At 45.8% G+C, this 23,680-nt stretch overlaps 1 protein-coding gene across 1 annotated transcript in view; it reads left to right on the forward strand.

Moving 5' to 3' along the window:
• The window catches only part of LOC138360833 (sodium-coupled monocarboxylate transporter 1-like), a 109,217-nt gene that overhangs the window by 48,053 nt on the left and 37,484 nt on the right, over positions 1–23,680 (forward strand). Inside the window, exon 5 of the mRNA XM_069320348.1 lies at positions 1,095–1,235. Coding sequence (XP_069176449.1) covers positions 1,095–1,235 — 141 coding nt within the window. The remainder of the gene's footprint in view (positions 1–1,094; positions 1,236–23,680) is intronic.

The following is a 23,680-nucleotide window of genomic DNA, read 5'->3' on the forward strand; positions in this document are numbered from 1 at the left end:
GAGAGAAAAGTTTGTCCTTTCGTCTGTGGTAAGGTAATGGGAAGACACACAAAACACAAGTATATAAACAATGAAATTTTAATTACTCTAGAAAACAAGACATGAATAAAGGCAATCTCATAAAATGCAGGACAAATCAACAAACAAAATAACATGAATAATCACTGGCAAATGAAAAGTTACGCTAAGACAAGTAAGTTACAGTGATAGCAAAATAAAATAATATGGGTGCTGGAATACTGGCTTCAAGCTGCCACCTCCCTTAGTACACGAAAGCCAAGGCTTAGTCTACCAGCGAGAGATGTCAACTTCATGGAGCACAAAGATATTCTGACGAGACTGGCGCGCTGCAGCCCAGACGTCGACTTGTGGTGGTGGCGGAGGGCAGGTGCGACGAGACACCAGCCAATCAGCAACAGGCAGGCAGAGGATGAGCAGTTTGCTGGTTACGGGCTGTGGCCAGGTGTCGGGGTGTGCTGGGTACGATTTGCTCTCTGGGCAAAACGTTTGGCGATACTGGTGGACGTATCTTCTATATAGTATCTTGTGCTTTGACATAATGATGTAGGGAAGAGCAGGCTCAATCTCTCTTGAAAGAGATTACCGTCACACCATATATAAAGTAAAACCAAGCTATTGAGTCCTGTGAAGTGACGGTGGTGGCAGGTCATGGTTTATCTCCGACGGTGTGGTAAGGGCGCGGGGCCCCCTGTGGTAATCCCTCAGAGGTCCCTTATTGTGGAAATAATAAAAACCTCTAAATTAAGGTGTGACAGGAAGGACAGAATGTTAGTGATCGATGTGGCAACATGTCAGTTGATTAAGTAACGTTCACATATTAGTAATACTCTACTTTCCATTAACATGTGTAAAGTGAACGTTACATATTGGGTTTGGAGACGGTCGTTTGAAGTACATTACATAACTACATCCTAAGTCCAAAAGTACTCTTAGGATGTTTTTCCATATTATGCTCATTATATGTGAATCACATACTGGTGATTGTTGACTGTACACAATACTGTTTCTTCTTGGCTGGTTATAAAGAATGTGATGTGCCAGAGGACTAAGTATAACATTGTTTACCCTCCCAGCCTCGACACCAGCCCGTTCGTGCGTCACACTTTCTGGTCAACTACAGTGCTGGGCTTCTACTTGATGGTGTCCAAGGTCGGCATCTACCAACCTGCATACCAGAGGTTTGCCTCTCTCAGAACACTCAACCAAGCACAAGGGTAAACATTATTTTTCCTTACGTTCAATAGTGGTATATATCTCTCACTAACGACTGCATGGAACGCGTAATTTCCAATGTTTGTGTGTGTGTGTGTGTGTGTGTGTGTGTGTTTGTGTGTGTGTGTGTGTGTGTGTGTGTGTGTGTGTGTGTGTGTGTGTGTGTGTACTCACCTAATTGTGCTTACAAGAGTTGAGATTCGGCTCTTTGGTTCCCCCTATCTACTGTCAATCAACTGGTGTACATATTCCTGACCCTATTGCGCTCCATGTATTGAGTGCCTTACACAGGTCTCTAAATGCTATTTTTTATGTTGCCATATGCCCCTGATGTTATCCTCTTGATGTGGGCTTCAGGTGACAGGTCTATTGTGATATAAACCCACAGGTTTGTCTCTGATTCTTGAAGAATTTAATCTCCCATACAGTATCTTATATCTGGCCTCCTGCTCCCTACACATGTTTTCATTACTTTACATTTGATCAAGTTAAACTCAAAGAGCCATTTGTTGGCCAATTCCTTCAGTTTGTTCAGGACATCTTGAAGACTCATGCTATGACATCATCAGCAAACTTTGAGAGGAATGAGTCTATACCTTTTGGAAGATAATTTACATATATTAGAAACAGGATAGGTCCGAGTACAGAGCCCTGTGGGACTCTGCTTGTAACTTCACGCCAATCTGAGGTCTCGCCCCTCACGGTAACTCTCTGCCTCCTATTGCTTAGATAATCCCTTATCCACTGGAGCACTCTACTAGTTACTCTTACCTGTTTCTCCATCTTATGCACCAGCCTCTTGTGTGATACTGTGTCAAAGGCTTTCCGTCAGTCCAAGAAAGTGCAGTATGCCCACTCTCCTTTTTCTTGCTTAATCTTCGTTACCTAGTCAAAGAATTCTATTGAAACTGTTAGGCAAGATTTACAATCTCTGAACCCATGTTGGTGGTGTCACAAAGTCCCTTCTCTCCATATGTGTTACTAAGTTTTCTCTCGCGATCTTCTCCATCACCTTGCATGGTATACAAGTTAAAAACACTGGAAGGCAGTTCACTGCCTCTTGCCTGTCGTCTTTTTTGTATATTAGGACTGCATTAGCCGTCTTCCAAATTTCTGGTTGGTCACCCGTCTCCAGTGACCTACTATATACTGTGGAAAGTGGCAAGCAAAGTACTTCTGCATACTCTTTCAGTAACCATGGTGAGCTTCTGTCCAGACCAGCAGCCTTTCTCTCGTCCAGATCCAACAGATACCTCCCTCATCTTTGGTAATTTCGAACCTTTCCAAGGCTGCCTGGTTTCTCCTACCTCTCCTAGTTCAGGGACTTTACTTCGTTCTATTGTGAAGACCTCCTTGAATATCTCGTTTCGTTCATCATACACCTCTTCGTACAGGTACAGATACAGGTACCTGTACAAAGGTTCACCTCTGTGTACCTGTCCTCACTCGGTCTGTTTCATTACCTGTTCTTTCACTGTTGTTTGCCTCCTGACGTGATTGTGGAGCAGTTTAATTTCGGTCTTGGTTTTATTTCCTATATCATTTTCACACTGTCTCTCTGCTTTTTTTCTCACACTGAGATTCTCATTCTTGGCTCTCTGGAAGATAAAGGATTGGTCGTCACACCGATTATGTATTCAGTGACAGAGGCTCTGGGCTTGATCCCGGAGTCAACCCAAATTATTACAAGTTATAATTGATCATGAACATGCGGGAGGGGGACAGTACTTCAGAATGAGGAGTGACCAAAAGACACGCGTACTACCAACAATATATTTATTCAACAACTGACTTACTAATACACAATGACATACGTTACGTTACTCAAGAGTGTCACATATCAGAGCTATCAACACGTTCCCATCGTGTTGTGTCACATCAACAGCAAGACTCCGCTCCCACCACTCTGAGAGGTGCTAATGAGACCACAGTCACAACTCTCTGGACACGTCATGAACAAAAGTGAAATAACTGAACAGTAAGTGAACACTCTGGCAATAACGGCACAAGCCACTGACAGTATCAAACCTTCATCAACACACTAAATTGCCACACGTTACTGAATGCAAAGACACTGTCACTAAGACACTGCCAAACAATACCAAGGTGTCACTAAGACAACAAACAATAACATGGTCAACAACACCAACCAACCCCCTTCCTGACCCCCAAGAAGCCATCACCCTGACCCATATCAAAACAATACTTGATAATATGATACGAAATCATCCAGTCGTCCAAGAAATAATGCAAGAGGAAACAGAACTTGGGAACGGCCTTGATCAAATTAAAATGACACAGGACCAAATCCTCCAGCTTCTGCATCAGCAGAGTCCATCATGTGAAGGCCTAACATGCCGGAGTCTGGTACTAGGTGATGCTGCACAAGCTGCCATGATATATGACAGCAGACACAACAATGATTCCATAACATCAGTGCACACAGTACCCCCCAGTGCACCCAGTAACACCAGTGCACACAGGAACACCAGAGCACACTAACACCAGAGCACACTAACACCGGTGCACACAGTAACACCAGTGCACACACCAGTCACCACAGAATACACAATAACAAAAGTGAACATCATAATAATGCTCAAAGTGCATCAGTTAGCAAACAACTTCAAAATGGATACTAACAGTGAAGAACATCTCACTATACTACAATTGCAGTGAAGTTCGCAACAGAATTAATGACATCATACGGTACGCCCGTGAACACCAAACTGACGTCATAGTGCTACAAGCAACACTAGTAGGTGATGACTTCAACCCAAGACTCAGCGGTAATCAGAAGTTCTCCCTTCCAGCAAAAGAAAGAAAACGGGGCCTCACTACCTTTGTAAATAACAACATTCCCGCACAGATTATTGATGACCTGCACATGGGGGATGAGTTTGAATCACTGGGAGTAACCCTTCACTTAAACAATAATGCCCTACATATAATCAACCTATATGTGCCACAGAGTAAACTTGACCTTGACACACTGCCTGAGTTTGTTAATGAAGAACCTACCCTGCTGGTCGGTGACCTGAATGCCAGACACCCACACTTTGGTGCCAACTGTCATCAGCCCAATGTCAATGGACGGAAACTGTCACTCTTTGTCAGAGAAAGTGAAAACCTTAGAGTCCTGGGTGATGAACAGCCAACTCACCTCAGAGGAGGAAGATTAGACTATGCTCTCCTGCTGAATGCACAGGACACGGATGCCAGTACACACATTGTGCACAGTTTATGTAGTGACCCAACACCATTGGGCGCTGATTACCACCGTCGACATGAGCAAGAGAAGGAAAGAGACGAATGAAAGAAAAAGGTTATCACTCGGACCAGATATGAGGCCGCACTTCATAAACAGGATGAGTGACTGGTTCACGGAATACCAAATCCCAGAAGACATTGATACATTTGTTGATGACCTTAATCACCAAATTGAGAGCTGTCTCAGAGTTCCGCACCGTACGACTGGGCGCAGTAACCCTCAGAAGAAGAAAATAAAATTATGTGAGAACGATTACATAAAGATGCTCAATGCAAATGTTAGGAGCATGAGTAGAGAGCACCGGAGGCATTCCACTGAAAGCAACCAAGACCTGTTTAAAACTGTGTCAAGTAGCCAGGGAAGAGAAGATTTGAAAGCAGGAAAGACAATGGCTTGAATTCACTAGCTCCATTGGAAGGGAAATATCTGAAAGACAAGTATGGGCAAAAATTCAGATTGCTAAGGGAGGCAGAGCCCGGCCTGCGGCTCACAAAGACCCCCAGGGTAAGGCTGAAGAACTAATTCACAAGTGGAGTGTTACAGCATCCTCCTCCTCCGTCATACTGGGAGGCCTAGTCGAGGACCGGGCCGTGGGGACACTAAAAAAAAAAAGCCCCGAAATCATCTCAAGATAACCTCCTCCTCCCTCCCTGCAGAAGTAAGCAGGGAACAGTTCCTCCGACATAATGACAGAAGGATTAGGATAACAAGAGCACTGTCTAGTGATGACGAATATGGGGAACCAATCTCAGCCCAGGGAGTAAGGGGGGCTATGAAAAAGGGTAAAAGTACAGCACCTGGTGAGGCTGGCGTCACCTACGTCATACTTAATGCACTGTGTGACGTGTCTGGGAATCTGCTACTCCATCCGTTTAACAAGTCATTCCTAAGTGGAGTGTTGCCCACAAAATGGAAACATGCAGTAATTGTCCCCATACCGAAACCCAATGACTCTGACAATTACAGACCTATCAGGCTCATGACATGCGCTTGTAAGATGATTGAAAGGATCATCCTAAACCGACTGTTGCACAAAATAGGCAGGTTAGGGGAGGGGGTCAATGGATTTGTTAAAGGACGGAGCACAGCAAATTGTATAGTTAATTACCTGGCTAATGACACAGCTAGGTACTTTGTATTTGTTGATATCTAAGGAGCCTTCGACAAAGCACAGGGGATTGCGATCCAGGACGAGCTTCCATGCATGTTTGTCAAGGGGAGACTCATGAAATGACTTGAAGACTACCTCACAGGGAGGAAAGCCAAGGTTTGCTTCAATGGAGCAGTCTCAAGAACAATGAATATGGAACTCGTTATCCCCCAAGGAGGAGTCTTAAGCCCCACACTTTTCAATGTACTTATGAACGCCATTGCAAATATTGATTTCCCGGTAGGAACACAACAAGTGGGGTATGCAGATGATGTCCTAATACAAGCTCCCACCTTGGGAAAAATTAAACAGTCCATTGAACTCCTCGGAAGGAAATGCATTGGGTTCGGTTTCACTCTCTCCACAAACAAGACAAAAACATACTCTCATCACAAGCGGGGGAGAAAATGAAGAACTACAAATTAATGGTGTAACACTTGAATGGGTTGACCACTATCGGTACCTTGGCGTCACTGTCGGCTCTAACAAGGGGAAGAAAGAGGAGCTCAATCAACTCATAGGAACATGCAAAAGTCGTCCCAAGGCACTGAAAGCTATGACCTGGAACGGACATGGAGCCTCTATTGCACAGACACAAAATGATGTACACAGCCTATGTGCGCTCCGTCATAGACTATGCCGCACCAGTTCTGTGCACCTACTCTCAAAGCTATATGAAAAGGCTCGAAAGCATTCAAAATGAAGCCATGACAATCATTCTTGGAGTTCCAAGAACTGCCAAAACGTCTAATCTACGAGAAGAGTTGTCCCTCCCCAGTGTTAAAAGCAGAATTAAGGAATTGAATGCTAGGCTTGCAATTAGGATAGCCAGAGATCTCCATTACAATGATATTGCTAAGAGAAAACTGAGCTATGTGTTACTTACAGGTGGAAACAGGAGAAACAAAAAATGGCATCACAGATCTGTCAGCTACCTCGAAGAGCTTTTTTTTTTTGAGATATATACAAGAGTTGTTTCATTCTTGTACAGCCACTAGTACGCGTTGCGTTTCGGGCAGGTCCCTGGAATACGATCCCCTGCCGCGAAGAATCGTTTTTTCATCCAAGTACACATTTTACTGTTGCGTTAAACAGAGGCTACAGTTTAGGAATTGCGCCCAGTAAATCCTCCCCGGCCAGGATACGAACCCATGACATAGCGCTCGCGGAACGCCAGGCGAGTGTCTTACCACTACACCACGGAGACTGCAAGCTTCACCTGCTTGAGCAAGCTCGTGAGCTAATGCGTGTAGAGAGGTTACCTCCCTGGGAGGATGACTCATGCAGAATTATCATCAATGAAATGGCAACGAAAAAATCCAACATGATACCACAAGAAATGAGTCACATGTATCTTGAGAAAATTTATGAAGAAGCCGGAGATGAACTAAATCAAATCTACACTGACGGGTCATCTAATCCTGTCAATGGCAGGGCTGGTGCAGCATACACGGTAATTAAGGATAATGCTTTCCAACGTAGAAATGAGGAAGAAGCGCGTATTGAGAATTATGACTCTTCAACGCAAGCAGAGCTAACTGCCATTGTTATGGCGTTAAGGTTTCTTGAACGAACACTAATGGTGCAGTGATCTACACTGATTCAAGAGCAGCACTGCAAAGCCTAAGTAAAAATCGGGCAGAAAATCTTGCAATAGTCGCTGAAATTAAAAGAGCTGTGAGAGTACTTACCAATCAGGGAAGAGTCATCAAGTTTCTGTGGATCCCCTCCCATGTTGGAATATGTCCGAAAATCCGACACCATTTAATATCATACAGACAGATAAGAGCTGTGTTGTATAAACAAGTTACCCATAGAAAACGTAACTTGTAGTGGAATTACCATCTAAAGAAAACGGGATATCATCACCACATACTATTATAATTCACCACCTATTATGGTGGGAATTATTCTTAAATACATTAGTCTTTGGACTTTACCATCATAAAAACATCTTATATAAATTAACTTAATTATCAATATTAAAGTAGAGTAAATGTGACCCTTCTATCACTTTCTGACATGTGGACAAAGTAGGCCAGGCGTCAGAGTGGAGGAAGGAGGGCAGCCATTGTTGTTATACGAGACCAGAGGCTCACACGGGAGCAAATTCGGCTCCTGTTAATTTTACTTGGACGTAGTGTTATGGATACCAAAGGTGTACCATCTGTCAACACGCTGTCAACAAATCAAGTTAAGTGTTCTTTCCGAAACCCATTATCTATCATTAGTGGCCATTAATGTCATTATATAGGGTGACCCGGTTAGAACGCGAAATCGCCTCATACTAAAGGTAATTAAGCCAGGTCTTCATGTTCCATGTACTGTTTTCTCTGATATACTTGTCATATATAGGTATCTGGCTTCACAGCTAGCGCACTTTTGACAGGTCAAGACGAGGATGCAAGATTTGTGCACCAGTTACTGGGTGATATGGAAGCTACCTCAAAGAGGATAATTTGGTGTCTACACCCTAGTTATACCTGGTGGACTAACCTGCTGTACTATAAGATAAGGAACCTCTTCAATGTATGTAGTTACTGTAGTTTGATTGGCTGCATATATATTAATTTAATAACCCCCCCCTAATGTGTAGAGGATCGATTTGTGAGATTATGAGATTATTGCAGAAATACAGTCCACTTAACATTATACAAATTGCTATCGAAGTATATAAATTAACGTAAATATAAATTCATATAAATTAAATAAATATAAATCTCACAGGTCGGTTCCCACATTATTTGGTCATCTTCGAACCGGATGACGGATTATTTGATCCTTTGAACCCACATTTGGTCATCTTAGTACCGGATGAACCAGTTAACCAGTGGATTCATTAAATATACTAGTGCAGTGTTATTTAAACAAAGCCAGCAGTCAAGACGGCAGCGTAGCCTCGAGGGAGCTCAGGAGCCTCCCTCAGCCCAGTTCAGCTTCGTCAGCGGTTTCATGCACACCCACAGATATTTGGTGGCGTGTTATTTCGTGAAATGACAGCGCTAATATAGAATCCAGCCAAATTAGTGACTGTGTCTTCGCGATATTGTTCACGGATTTCGTGGTGTTACATTTCGCGAGAGATTATCTACGAATTTTGTGGACTTTATTTCGCGAGGTCACTAATAATATTTAATACTTCTTGATAATATTAGAAGTTTCATAGAGGCTAATTAAGAGGCTATTAACAATAATTGTGTATATTATTTCTCCAAATAGAGAATTATTTAATATAAATTGCACTAGTGATCACAGTATAATATTTACTAATTGCCAACCCACAACAGGGTAGGATATGACTAGTTGAACTATTATCGTTCATCCTAGTCCCATTATTACCATAGTCAGTTGTACTATATTGAATAACCTAACACCATTAATGAATGGTCCAGACCCTATTTTGGGTGTAATTTTTATCAACTCGAGTTGAGTTGTATATATAATAATTTACTTATGATCATTACACCTTTGAGTGATTAATTAGTGTCTCTACCATCCTAGGGTGATATAGAAGAGCTAACCTAAAGGTACTTCCAGTGACACTGGTTTATCACTCAAATCATTAGTGTGTATGATTGTATATATATAATGTGTATTAATTTTAAGTGCTAACCTCTAGTAGAGGTAGGATTATTGCCTAGTGAGTTCAGAATTTACCCTAGGCTACCATCAGAGCTTGTTCAGTATTATGAGCAGCCCAAGTACAAGCCCCACAAGGCTTCACCAACGAGCCAGTATGGATAATGCAGGGAGAATGAAAAGAACCCTTGCAGGTCTTAAAGGCCACTTAACAAGACAGATCAAGAAATGTGAAGATTTGTCACAACAATCTCAAGTTGATTATGCTGACCTGGAAAGCTATTATCAAGCAGCTGCAGGTAAATTTGAGCAAATCAAATGTCAAATAGCAACATATGTGGCTGAACTTGCCAACACCAATTTATCAGAAACAGAAATAGACGACATTATGGTTGATCTTGCGAATTATGAAGATCACACTCAGGCCACGTTACAGCCTTATGTCAAATTAATTGCCCAGAACAAGGCAACAGCAACAACAACAACAGTTGCATCTAATACGAGTCAAGCAGAAGCTCGACTCCCTCCAATTAATTTACCCACTTTCTCAGGAAAAGATGAGGAAGATTGGGACGAATTTTGGAACAAATTCGTTGACCTTGTAGACTCAAAACAATCTTTACCAAAGAGTAGTAAATTCTCTTATTTGCAAGGCCAATTATCAGGTGAGGCTAAAACAGTAGTATCCCATCTGAGATTAACTAATGACGGCTATGATCTGGCAGTAAAACTCCTCAAGGATAATTATGCTGATCCAGAAGTAAGAACATCACATTTAGTTCATGAGCTGTTGCATTTACCCCCACCGGAGGCTTCAGCTGATTCACTCCAAGTCTTCAAGCTGGAGGTAGAATGAGATGCTTTTATTGCTGTCAGGCTGAGGGCATTGATCAAGCCTGACAGCAGATACAAACGGGGCTGAGTGGGTCTTGAAAATAATTGTCCAGGAGAAAATACCTAGGGACATATTGAGACAAATAAGTGCTCATTACAATAAAAGCATCTTATCCATGAATGAAATATCTGAAGGTTTAAAGTCAGTAGTTCATCAATTACGAACACATGACAAATTAAAACCACCAAGTAAACCCTCAGAAACCAATAATAGTAAACCACAGAGTACCAAAGGTACTCCAAATCAATCTAGACAATATAATTCAACACCAAAGTGGAACAGTGGCAGTGTGGGCGTATATGCAGTGGGACCCTCCAAGCCTATAGTTACTGTGTCACCCAAGAACGTGACACCAAAGGGTACTGGAAGCTATGGAACATGTTTGTTCTGCAATGAGAAACATTCAATGTACCACTGCTCTAATTATCCTGATAGTGACGCCCGTGTTGAGCGACTCAAAGATTTGCAACATTGCACGAGGTGCCTCAGGAAACATAACATCATCGACTGTGATACCCAATTACACACCTGTAATAGGTGTAACAAAGGTCAACACCATGCAGCATTGTGCAGAGACACCAAAACAACGTCTCCAAACCCCAAGGTGGAAGATAGCATTCCCACCACAGTACAGTACTGCAAGGTGCAACAAACAAAGAGTGTCCAATCGGCAAAGTCTAAAGGTAATACGACTTTGCCTACTGCCCAAATTACCATCCTGAATAAGAGGGCCAAGGTCCATACCCGTGGGTTGTTTGACCAAGGATCCCAGAGAACATATGTCACTAAAAAGCTGGCAGATGAATTACAATTAAGGCCTGTAGCCCAGATGTCATTCAACATCTCAGGGTTTGTAACAGATGCAGGACCTCAAGTCTACCAGGTGGTACAACCATCAGTACGTTTAGGCAGGTACATCTGTCGAGTACAAGCCATTGTGGTGGACAAAATACCAGTAGACCTACAAGTTCGAGGTCTGAGAGCAACAGCCAAATTCCTGAGAAATAGAGGAATAAAATTGGCAGATAATATTAAGTCTGATCACCTCACCGACTTCGGTCTCCTTGTAGGGACAGACTATTGTCATCGATTCATCGGTAGCCCTACTAAATATCAGGGCATAACCATGTTAAACTCTGCAGGAGGTAAATTACTCTCAGGCCCAGTATCAAACCTGAGGAGACCTATGCCTGCAGATAAACAATACCAGTAGAAATCTAAATTTGTCAGCTGATTATATTTCTCCAGTAGCATTATACTAAGGAGATTACAGCTGACTATACCAACAGAGCTTGATGTTAGTATCATCATTTAAAGCTGAAGATGAGTTCATGAGGCTTCAGTGGCAAATCAGTGAACAGTAGCCTAAAACAGCTACAAGTCACTGCGACCAATGTCACTGAACCCACTGCAGTCTCAGAACCATACTTTACTTTAATGATGAGCTATTCAGTCTTCTGAATCAATTAACTAAATTAAACCCAAATAAATATGATGACTGATTTGATACATTTATTATTTAATCAAGATGTATTCCATGGGCCTCAGTGTTTATATATCAGTGACCAGTTACCTGAACAAACTTCAAGTTATATCTAATGTCACTGATCTCACTGCAGTCCCTGAATCATACTTGACTGTAGTACTTGATCACATCCAGTCTTCTGGGTTAAATAATATGTAATAAGGCTTGAATATTAGCCTTTCAAGAGTTGACAGGGAAATGAAATCGCATTAGACTTCTAACCCCTGCAACTGTAGTACGGGACATCCGTCCTGTACGAACAGACACACAAATGTGTGATTACTAACTACTAACATCAAATTAATCTAATAATTCGAAGGAGGAGTATCGGTGTTCGTCTGTTCTAATTAGGACTTCGACCCGTGAGCAGCCCCTGGGGAATTATGTCGGAAAATCCGACACCATTTAATATCATACAGACAGATAAGAGCTGTGTTGTATAAACAAGTTACCCATAGAAAACGTAACTTGTAGTGGAATTACCATCTAAAGAAAACGGGATATCATCACCACATACTATTATAATTCACCACCTATTATGGTGGGAATTATTCTTAAATACATTAGTCTTTGGACTTTACCATCATAAAAACATCTTATATAAATTAACTTAATTATCAATATTAAAGTAGAGTAAATGTGACCCTTCTATCACTTTCTGACATGTGGACAAAGTAGGCCAGGCGTCAGAGTGGAGGAAGGAGGGCAGCCATTGTTGTTATACGAGACCAGAGGCTCACACGGGAGCAAATTCGGCTCCTGTTAATTTTACTTGGACGTAGTGTTATGGATACCAAAGGTGTACCATCTGTCAACACGCTGTCAACAAATCAAGTTAAGTGTTCTTTCCGAAACCCATTATCTATCATTAGTGGCCATTAATGTCATTATATAGGGTGACCCGGTTAGAACGCGAAATCGCCTCATACTAAAGGTAATTAAGCCAGGTCTTCATGTTCCATGTACTGTTTTCTCTGATATACTTGTCATATATAGGTATCTGGCTTCACAGCTAGCGCACTTTTGACAGGTCAAGACGAGGATGCAAGATTTGTGCACCAGTTACTGGGTGATATGGAAGCTACCTCAAAGAGGATAATTTGGTGTCTACACCCTAGTTATACCTGGTGGACTAACCTGCTGTACTATAAGATAAGGAACCTCTTCAATGTATGTAGTTACTGTAGTTTGATTGGCTGCATATATATTAATTTAATAACCCCCCCCTAATGTGTAGAGGATCGATTTGTGAGATTATGAGATTATTGCAGAAATACAGTCCACTTAACATTATACAAATTGCTATCGAAGTATATAAATTAACGTAAATATAAATTCATATAAATTAAATAAATATAAATCTCACAGGTCGGTTCCCACAGAATATGTGGGAATGAACGAGCAGATGTGCTGGCTGCTGAAGGCGCTGAAGGAGACCATATTGAATACTTCATACCCAAGACTCTACTACAAATTAGAGGTATTGTCAGGCAACATCACCGTGACAAGGTTAACTGAGGAAAGGAGGATAGAAGCACAAACCAGTGAATCTGTACGATGGTACAACATTGTTGCAGCTGGCAATCCCAATCATTATGGACGAAGAGGAGGAGGAGGACGCGAGAGAGAATCAATAATAGCAAGAATGCGTCTTGGATACAAATGTCCATGGAGATTCGGAATGGAAACAACAGTTGATGAGCGAAGTTGCAGAATCTGTGATAAAGAGTGACGGACACCGCCTTGACCACTATCTACGTGAATGTGAACACCTGAGAGACATTAGGAATATGTGTAGAATAATAAAATCCACATTGTTTGAGTTAGAAAAACACTATTTGTCATATATTGGTACTGTTCTTAAAAGATTCCCCCATTTTGCACCCACAAGATAACCTAAGTTTTTAAGAGTTGACAGATGTTAATCTTTTTGTTTGAGGAGCTGTTCACTTGAGACATTTAACTCTTAAACCGCACAATACATATATAGATGATTTCAGTAACAAAACCGAAACCGCACAATACATTAATAGCTGTTTTCGTATCCAGCGATATAATTTAAACGCCCCGCGTGGGATAGGGGTAGTCATCGGCGAGCCGCACACGACCATAAACAAACGGCACCTCGGAAAAAAATCCCGCATAGGCCGCGATTGTGTAGAGGCCTCAGTTACCCGGCGGACACTATGTCGAGCGCATCAAGCTCCAACGACCGACCCCGCTCAATGAGGCGTTCCTCGCGACCTCTAACCGAGGACGAAATTAATAAGAATTTGTTCCTGGATGCTGATGAATCTGATATTGACGACTCGGACTTTGATCATGACTATACACAGCCCTCAGAGGTGGATACGACCGACGACGAGTGTGAACATGCTGACTCCACCAGGGCTAGGCCTAGCATCTCGCCCATGCCTCCTCACCCTCACTCGACTCCACTTCGTGCCAGACCCCACAGTTCATGTGCTACCTTGCAGGATATAGATGTTTTGGTCGACGAGTCTGAGGAAGGTGAATCATTTTCCGGTTTTAGTGATTTAGAATCGGAAAATAGTTTCGGTGCTAGTGCCGATGAAGTACGTTTCCAAGCGACATTTTGTCGCGTCAGCAGCATCTGGCCCAGCCATGCGGCACTACATGGCACCACATGGGGCGCTGATGAACAAAGACCCCTCAATATCGAGTAATTTTCCGTCACCGTCCCTGCCCGCCCCTACTGTTGCTAGACCTACTTCAGCTCCTGGTCCACGGTTTCCTCGCCGTGGTGCCGCTATTGGCTCTAGAAAGACACCAGGTGTTTTAGTGTGTAGTGATGGGACAGATTTTGTTCCACAAATTCCTGTGTTTGATAATTCAGATGTTGGAGTTACAGACCTTTTCCCTGATAAGTTGCAGATATGAGTGAAATGGACTACTTTACCGCATATTTCGATAAGCCGCTCATGGAGTATATTGTTCAGGAAACGAACAAATATGCGGCAGATCTTATTGATGAGGAGGAGTTATCTGATTTTTCACGTTTACAGCGATGGCAAGATACGACTGTAAGAGAAATGTATGTGTTTTTGGCACTGTGTATGTTGATGAAACATTGTGTCAAACAAGTAATCGACCATTATTGGAGCAAAGACCATACTGTTCCTACACCGATGTTCCGCAAATACATGTCTCGAGACCGATTTGCGATAATCCTCAGGTGTCTTCACTTTGCAAATGATGAAGATCGGAATGATGATGATGGACTTTGGGAGGTAAGATACGTCCTGAATGAACTTATTGGAAAGTACAGGGATTTCTACGTACCAGCTCAGAAGCTGGTGATTGATGAATCCCTTGTGCTTTTCAAAGAACGTCTTGCCTTCAAGCAGTATATTCCCCCCAAGCGCCACCGATTTGGATTGAAATTCTTTGTACTGTATGACTATGAAACAGAAATTGTGTTACACATGATAATGTATACGGGTACAAATGTAGACATTCCTGCTAATGACCAACATGGCTTCTAGGGTAGTGTTGTGAAGTCACTGCTTGCACCATATCTGAACAAGGGCCACATATTATACATAGATAACTGTTATACCAGTCCCTTGCTAACTAGGTTCTTGCTTGATAATAGAACTGGTGTGTGTGGCACAGTGAAGGCAAAACGAAGGGAAATGGCAGTGTTTCCAGGTGCTATGCAGGTTGGTGATTTCGAGCTAAGGAAAACAAGTGCAATGCTTTAAGTGCGGTGGAAAGACAGGCGTGAAGTGAACATGTTGACCACCATTCACAATGGTACAATGTTGGACAGTGGCAAGGTGAACAGAACAAAACATATAATCTATAAGCCAGATTGTGTCTTGCACTATAACATCAACATGAGTTTGGTGCATAAATGTGATATGATGGGGGGGGGGGGGGGCAGCAGAGTGTGTACGGAAACCAGTGAAGTGGACCAAGAAAATGTTTTTCTACCTTGTTAACGTAACAATGCTGAACGTTACAGTATGTATCTTGTCAAAACAGGTGGTAAACGTAATTTCCCTGCGTTCAGTTTTACCGTAGTGACACAATTACTAGAAAATTTGGCAAAGCAATTCCTGGCATACAGAGGCCCATTCTGATCCCGGTATTATACCATGCTCCAGCACCCAGGCTCGCTTACAGGGATGCCTTTGTCACACACAATCTCAGGTGTTTACCACCAACTGCAAAGCGTGCTGTTGGCCAGCGTGAGTGCATTGTATGCAAGACAACAACCAAGAGGCAACAGAAACGAAAAATGGTGATGACTTGGTGCACAGCGTGTCAGGTCCCTCTGTGCTGTGTCAAATGTTTTGACGAGTATCATAGTCTTGATGAGTTCTAAATGTTCAAGACTGGCGCCAAAACATGTAAATACAGAATATGTGAAAGTAAATATTGAAAATAAATCATAAAAAATAGTATATTTTATTGAAAATAAGACATTTTTGTGCAAATATTTGTGACATTAATATGTGGATATAATATATATTGATAACAGTTCTATGAAACAAATCGTCAAGTGAGAACATATTGAACAACACCAGTGAAAAAATTGGGTGTAAAATACGCCATATATAATGTAAATAATACCGTGAAAATAAATTCGCGGCAACTGAGGCTTCGCCGCCGCGCCTGACTCACCCCGGGCCACAGCGCTCCAGCCAAGATGAGCCGTGACGTCTCCAACAAACTTCTGGCTCATTTAAATCGTTGGTAAGTACAATTATTTTTTTTATTATTTTTCCCCGTGCTCAGGGAACAAAAATAAAGAGATTAAAAAGAAAAGAAATGCTTGAATATTTTTTGGATGAGCCTGTGGGTGTTGAAGCCATTTGGATCCCTCACAGTTTGAGGGTTAAGCAAGTCCCGGATTTGTCTGGGTACAAGTGACAGGATGAACAACCCAGCGGGTTTTCTTCCTATTGGGGAGTGATGTACATGCTGCTATGGCGGTGTGTCCACTGACAGGATGATGAGTGGCGCTGACCAATACTGTAACTATGACGGTGTGTCCACTCACAGGATGAGTGGCGCTGCCCAATACTGTTACTATGGTGGTGTGTCCACTCACAGGATGAGTGGCGCTGCCCAATAAACTCGCCCCTCGGGGCAAAATTTAATGTTCCACACTCTGGTGCCACCACACTCTGGCACCACCACTCTGGCACTACCACACTCTAGCACCACCACACTCTGGTGCCACCACACTCTGGCACCACACTCTGCCACTACCACACTCTGGCACCACCACTCTGGTGCCACCACACTCTGGTGCCATCACACTCTGGCACCACCGCACTCTGGCACCACCACACTCTGGCACTACCACACTCTGGCACCACTACACTCTGGCACCACCACACTCTGGCACTACCACACTCTGGCACCACCACACTCTGGCACTACCACACTCTGGCACCACCCCACTCTGGCACTACCACACTCTGGGACCACCACACTCTGGCAACACTACACTCTGGCACCACCACACTCTGGCACCACCACACTCTGGCGCTACCACACTCTGGCACCACCACACTCTGGCACCACCACACTCTGGCACCACCACACTCTGGCACCACCACACTCTGGCGCCACCACACTCTGGTGCCATCACACTCTGGCACCACCACACTCTGGCACCACCACACTCTGGCACTACCACACTCTGGCACTACCACACTCTGGCACCACCACTCTCTGGCACCACCACTCTGGTGCCACCACACTCTGGTGCCATCACACTCTGGCACCACCACACTCTGGCAACACCACACTCTGGCACTACCACACTCTGGCACCACCACACTCTGGCACCACCACTCTGGTGCCACCACACTCTGGTGCCATCACACTCTGGCACCACCACACTCTGGCACCACCACACTCTGGCACCACCACACTCTGGCACCACCACACTCTGGCACCACCACTCTGGTGCCACCACACTCTGGTGCCATCACACTCTGGCACCACCACACTCTGGCACCACCACACTCTGGCACTACCACACTCTGGCACCACCACACTCTGGTGCCACCACACTCTGGTGCCACCACACTCTGGCACCACCACTCTGGCACTACCACACTCTAGCACCACCACACTCTGGTGCCACCACACTCTGGCACCACACTCTGCCACTACCACACTCTGGCACCACCACTCTGGCGCCACCACACTCTGGTGCCATCACACTCTGGCACCACCGCACTCTGGCACCACCACACTCTGGCACTACCACACTCTGGCACCACTACACTCTGGCACCACCACACTCTGGCACCACCACACTCTGGCACCACCACACTCTGGCGCCACCACACTCTGGCACTACCACACTCTGGCACCACCACACTCTGGCACTACCACACTCTGGCATCACCACACTCTGGCGCCACCACACTCTTTCACAACCACACTCTGGCACCACCACACTCTGGCACCACCACACTCTGGCACCACCACACTGGCACCACCACACTCTGGCACTACCACACTCTGGCACCACCACACTCTGGCACTACCACACTCTGGCACCACCAGACTCTGGCACCACCACACTCTGGTGCCACCAAACTCTGGTGCCACCACACTCTGGTGCCATCACACTCTGGCACCACCACACTCTGGCACCACCACACTCTGGCACCACCACACTCTGGCACCACCACACTCTGGCACTACCACACTCTGGCACCACCACACTCTGGCACCACCACACTCTGGCACTACCACACTCTGGCACCACCACATTCTGGCACCACCACACTCTGGCACTACCACACTCTGGAACCGCCACACTCTGGCATCACCACACTCTGGCACTACCACACTCTGGCACCACCACACTCTGGCACTACCACACTCTGGCACCACCACACTCTGGCACTACCACACTCTGGCACCGCCACACTCTGGCACCACCACACTCTGGCACTATAACACTCTGGCACCACCACACTCTGGCACCACCACACTCTGGCACCACAACACTCTGGCACCACCACACTCTGGCGCCACCACACTCTGGCACCACCACACTCTGGCACCACCACACTCTGGCACCACCACACTCTGGCACCACCACACTCTGGCACTACCGCACTCTGGCACCACCACACTCTGGCACCACCACACTCTGGCACCACCACACTCTGGCACCACCACACTCTGGCACTACCACACTCTGGTGCCACCACACTCTGGCACCACCACACTGACACCACCACACTCTGGTGCCACCACACTCTGGCACCACAACACTCTGGCACCACCACACTCTGGCGCCACCACACTCTGGCACCACCACACTCTGGCACCACCACACTCTGGCACCACCACGCTCTGGCACCACCACACTCTGGCACCACTACACTCTGGCACCACCACACTCTGGCACCACCACACTCTGGCACCACCACACTCTGGCACTACCACACTCTGGCGCCACCACACTCTGGCACCACCATACTCTGGCAGTACCACACTCTGGCGCCACCACACTCTAGCACCACCACACTCTGGCACCACCACACTCTGGCACCACCACACTCTGGTGGCACCACACTCTGGCACCACCACACTTTGGCACTACCACACTCTGGCACCACCACACTCTGGCACCACCACACTCTGGCACCACCACACTCTGGCACTACCACACTCTGGTGCCACCACACTCTGGCACCACCACACTCTGGCACCACCACACTCTGGCACCACCACACTCTGGCACCACCACACTCTGGCACCACTACACTCTGGCACCACCACACTCTGGCACCACCACACTCTGGCACCACTACACTCTGGCACCACCACACTCTGGCACCACCACACTCTGGTGCCACCACACTCTGGCGCCACCACACTCTGGCACCACCACACTCTGGCGCCACCACACTCTGGCACCACCACACTCTGGCACAACCACACTCTGGCATCACCACACTCTGGCGCCACCACACTCTGGTGCCACCACACTCTGGTGCCACTACACTCTGTCACCACCACACTCTGGCACCACCACACTCTGGCACCACCACACTCTGGCACCACTACACTCTGGCACCACCACACTCTGGCACCACCACACTCTGGCACCACCACACTCTGGCACTACCACACTCTGGTGCCACCACACTCTGGTGCCACCACACTCTGGCGCCACCACACTCTGGCGCCACCACACTCTGGCGCCACCACACTCTGGTACAACCACACTCTGGCACCACCACACTCTGGTGCCACCACACTCTGGTGCCACCACACTCTGGTGCCATCACACTCTGGTGCCACCACACTCTGGCGCTACCACACTCTGGCACTACCACACTCTGGCACCACCACACTCTGGTGCCACCACACTCTGGTGCCACCACACTCTGGTGCCATCACACTCTGGTGCCACCACACTCTGGCGCTACCACACTCTGGCACTACCACACTCTGGCACCACCACACTGGCACCACCACACTCTGGTGCCACCACACTCTGGCACTACCCCACTCTGGCGCCACCACACTCTGGTGCCACCACACTCTGGCACCAACACACTCTGGTGCCACCACACTCTGGCACCACCACACTCTGGCACCACCACACTCTGGTGCCACCACACTCTGGTGCCACCACACTCTGGCGCCACCACACTCTGGCACTACCACACTCTGGCACCATCACACTCAGGCACCACCACACTCTGGCACCACCACACTCTGGTGCCACCACACTCTGGTGCCACCACACTCTGGCGCCACCACACTCTGGCACTACCACACTCTGGCACCATCACACTCTGGCACCACCACACTCTGGCACCACCACACTCTGGCACCACCACACTCTGGCACTACTGTAACGGGGGGTGGGGGAAATAGCTCTATCTTGTCCATTATTCCACCCCCCAGTTAACTAACGAGGCCGGGGAAACAGCTCTCTCTAGTCCGTTATCCCGTCCCCAGTTAGCTAACTATTCTAGAGCACTCCCAGAGTTCCTAAGGCAACCTCTCTCGTTCAACACCTTGTAACCTAGGTATTTGACTACCTAGGTGCTAAGACTTCAAGGCGCCGTAACTTGATCAGTTACCCGAAACTCCAGAGAGAATTCTATAATACATTTCACTGCCACAAACGTATAAGAGAAAACGAAAGGAAAGAAATGAATAGTGAAGTAATTAGTGAGGGTTTGGGGTGAGAGGTAGGGAGGAGCGAGGAGGGTCATTAGTAGTGAGAGTTTAGAAAGGGGTGGAGGGAGAGGTGTAGATAGGTAGAAGTAGAAGAATAGATAGTAGAAGTAGAAGAGTAGATAGTAGAAGACGAAATGCTGCCACCATCCATTCTAGATCATCACATACAAGACAAGGAATGGAACTTGTCTGTATCACAAATATTCACAAAAGATGTTATCAAGAGGTCATTATTAGTATGTCCCATCTTTATCATGTACTCATTCTAAACCATGAAACCAGTAATCACAGAGGCTTTCTCACCTCAACTCAAAATCTCTAGGGAACAAAATAAAGTCCATTTAAATAATAAATGCAATTATATTTCACATGATAACTATCATAATTTAAGCAATGTTCAAGATCTATATATGTAAAGTGAGTCATCCTCCAAGAATCTGAGAACACTACAACTGACTGCGCCTGATCATCACACAACACTTGTAAAACACGACTAAGTCACCTTAATGTTCAACTCACCAAGTGTCTGCCTATAGCTGGATAGAGGGGGGGGGGGTGTCTATAGTTGAGCAGAGACTGTCCCGCCCTGCCGGCCGACAGCCTCCTTGCTAGGGCCGTCTTCTCTGCTCTGCTGACTGCCGTTCTGTCTGTCTTGTTAATGCTCTCGAATCGATAGCTCTCCGAGTATATATTGGGGAACCTAGTAACTAACTCCGCCCACAAGTAGATAGCCTCCGGCTCTCTACCAAGACACTCCTTAAACGTCGGCATATTTGAAGGCTACCAGGCTCCAATTATAAGATTAGTGGAAGTAAGGTGAAATTTGCATGATCTGACTTCAGGTCACTTGGTGGTCATTAACTCTTAGAGGTGTGAAACTCAGGCCGACCAAGCTGGCGCCTTCTCAAATTCCTGTCTGTGACTCATGTATCTCTATGTATGTATTAAATACAACTAAACCAAACACTTTTACAGTGTTACATCTCCCCTTCTCCCCGAAACAAAGTTTTTGCAACACTGCTAAAGCAAGCTTGCTGTGTGCAACAACTTTATTAACGAAAAAAATACATTCTAGCTAAACAAATATACATCATCCTACTCTAAAAAAATGAAATATATAGACAGACGTCCATTGTCTCTGGCTGGGCGACGTCACTACTTGGTCTTGTAGATAATCCTGTACCACATTTCTTCAACACAACTGCCTCCGTCGCTTCTCGGTCGTTAACGCACAACAACCCTACAACCCTTGGCCAACCAGGAAGCCGTTACTACTTGAACTGCGCACAGGACCGTGGAATTCGGTTGTCCCAGCTGGTCTGTAATTGGCCCTACGTCAGTCACCATGAGAGACGTATATTGGGGTTCTTCACAGCTATAGGGACTACAAGTTTCGAGACCTCATATAGTTGGCACAGTAGAAATCCCATCCAATTCTTCTCCTCCCTGTTGCTCCAGCACGCCTCCTTCAGAGAGCCACTTCTTACAGCCACATCAAGTCCGCACGACACAGGAAGAATCACTCAACAGAGCAACATGCTTGCAAGAGGGGCGGCTAGTTAAGGCAAACGATCCTGTCTTGCAATTACGCTCCATGCAATGATGCTGACACCAGCAAGGGACACTAGGCATCGTGTCTCACTCAGCTTGTCTTATCTTCTTCTTCTTCCTTCTCTCTTCTTTCTTCTCTCTTCTTTCTTCTCTCTTCTTTCTTCTCTCTTCTCTCTTCTTTCTTTCTCCTCCCATGGGTCTTTGACAAGCAGACCTGGGGTCCATCCTGGGTAGACCGATGTTGGTGGGACAGACTGGAGTCGTTGTTGTTCCTTTTCCATCTTTACTGGGTCGTCTGGGGTCGTCTGCAGAACGACGTGGGGTCCACTGGAATCCGTCCGTCCTGGGGTCCACTGGAATCCGTCCGTCCTGGGGTCCACTGGAATCCGTCCATCCTGGGGTCCACTGGAATCCGTCCGTCCTGGGGTCCACTGGAATCCGTCCGTCCTGGGGTCCACTGGGGTCCGTCCGTCTTGGGGTCCACTGGGGGTCTGTCCGTCCTGGGGTCCACTGGGATCCGTCCGTCTTGAGGTCCGTCCGTCCTGGGGTCCACTGGGTAGACCAATGTTGACCGACCGAGAGGGCTGCATCTTGGGGTCCCCGGGGTGGTGGTGGTGGTGGTGGAGCCATGACCTCCAGGTAGTGGGCTGGTCGTGGTGGTGGTGATAACCGCCCGTGAGTATGGTACACAGCAGCCGTCTCCCTCTTTTGTATGTGCGCCTCGCCTCTCTTCTGGCTCCAACCTGTGAATGAACAGAAAGGCGACAATACCGTGCTCCCAAAATGTTATGTGACCCTGTAGTTTGTATAGGGTTTACACAGTCCAGTCATAACGCTCTCCTCCTGGCAACAACTACACTTAAATTTTTAAAATAATCCAATTAACTCTGAATGATACTGACTTGGTGGAACATAAGACAGTAACAGAGTAAAGTTTAGAGAAGAGAGAATAAGGTCGTCACTACTTTTAACTTGTCACCTAAAACCAATCTCCACAATAAATATCCATACTAATAGAGACAAAACACTAGCCTAACTTAACTGTACCGTTCTTAATCTTAAGTACTTAATTAACCGTTACTCCCACCCTTAACCTACAGCCACCTACGTGATCCAGAGTGTTTCCCTCGCTTCTCCGCGGGTCAACAACTCCAAACTTTTGCCACCCCTGTGACCAGACTATCTAACGTCGAGCGTACTCAGCGTGAAGTCTACTGACATACTAAGCCTCCCCCTAGTATGCTGTACAATACCAGTACACCTCGGGTTATTGCG

Source organism: Procambarus clarkii, unplaced genomic scaffold (genome assembly GCF_040958095.1).
Source record: "Procambarus clarkii isolate CNS0578487 unplaced genomic scaffold, FALCON_Pclarkii_2.0 HiC_scaffold_123, whole genome shotgun sequence".
Taxonomy (NCBI): Eukaryota; Metazoa; Arthropoda; class Malacostraca; order Decapoda; family Cambaridae; genus Procambarus; species Procambarus clarkii.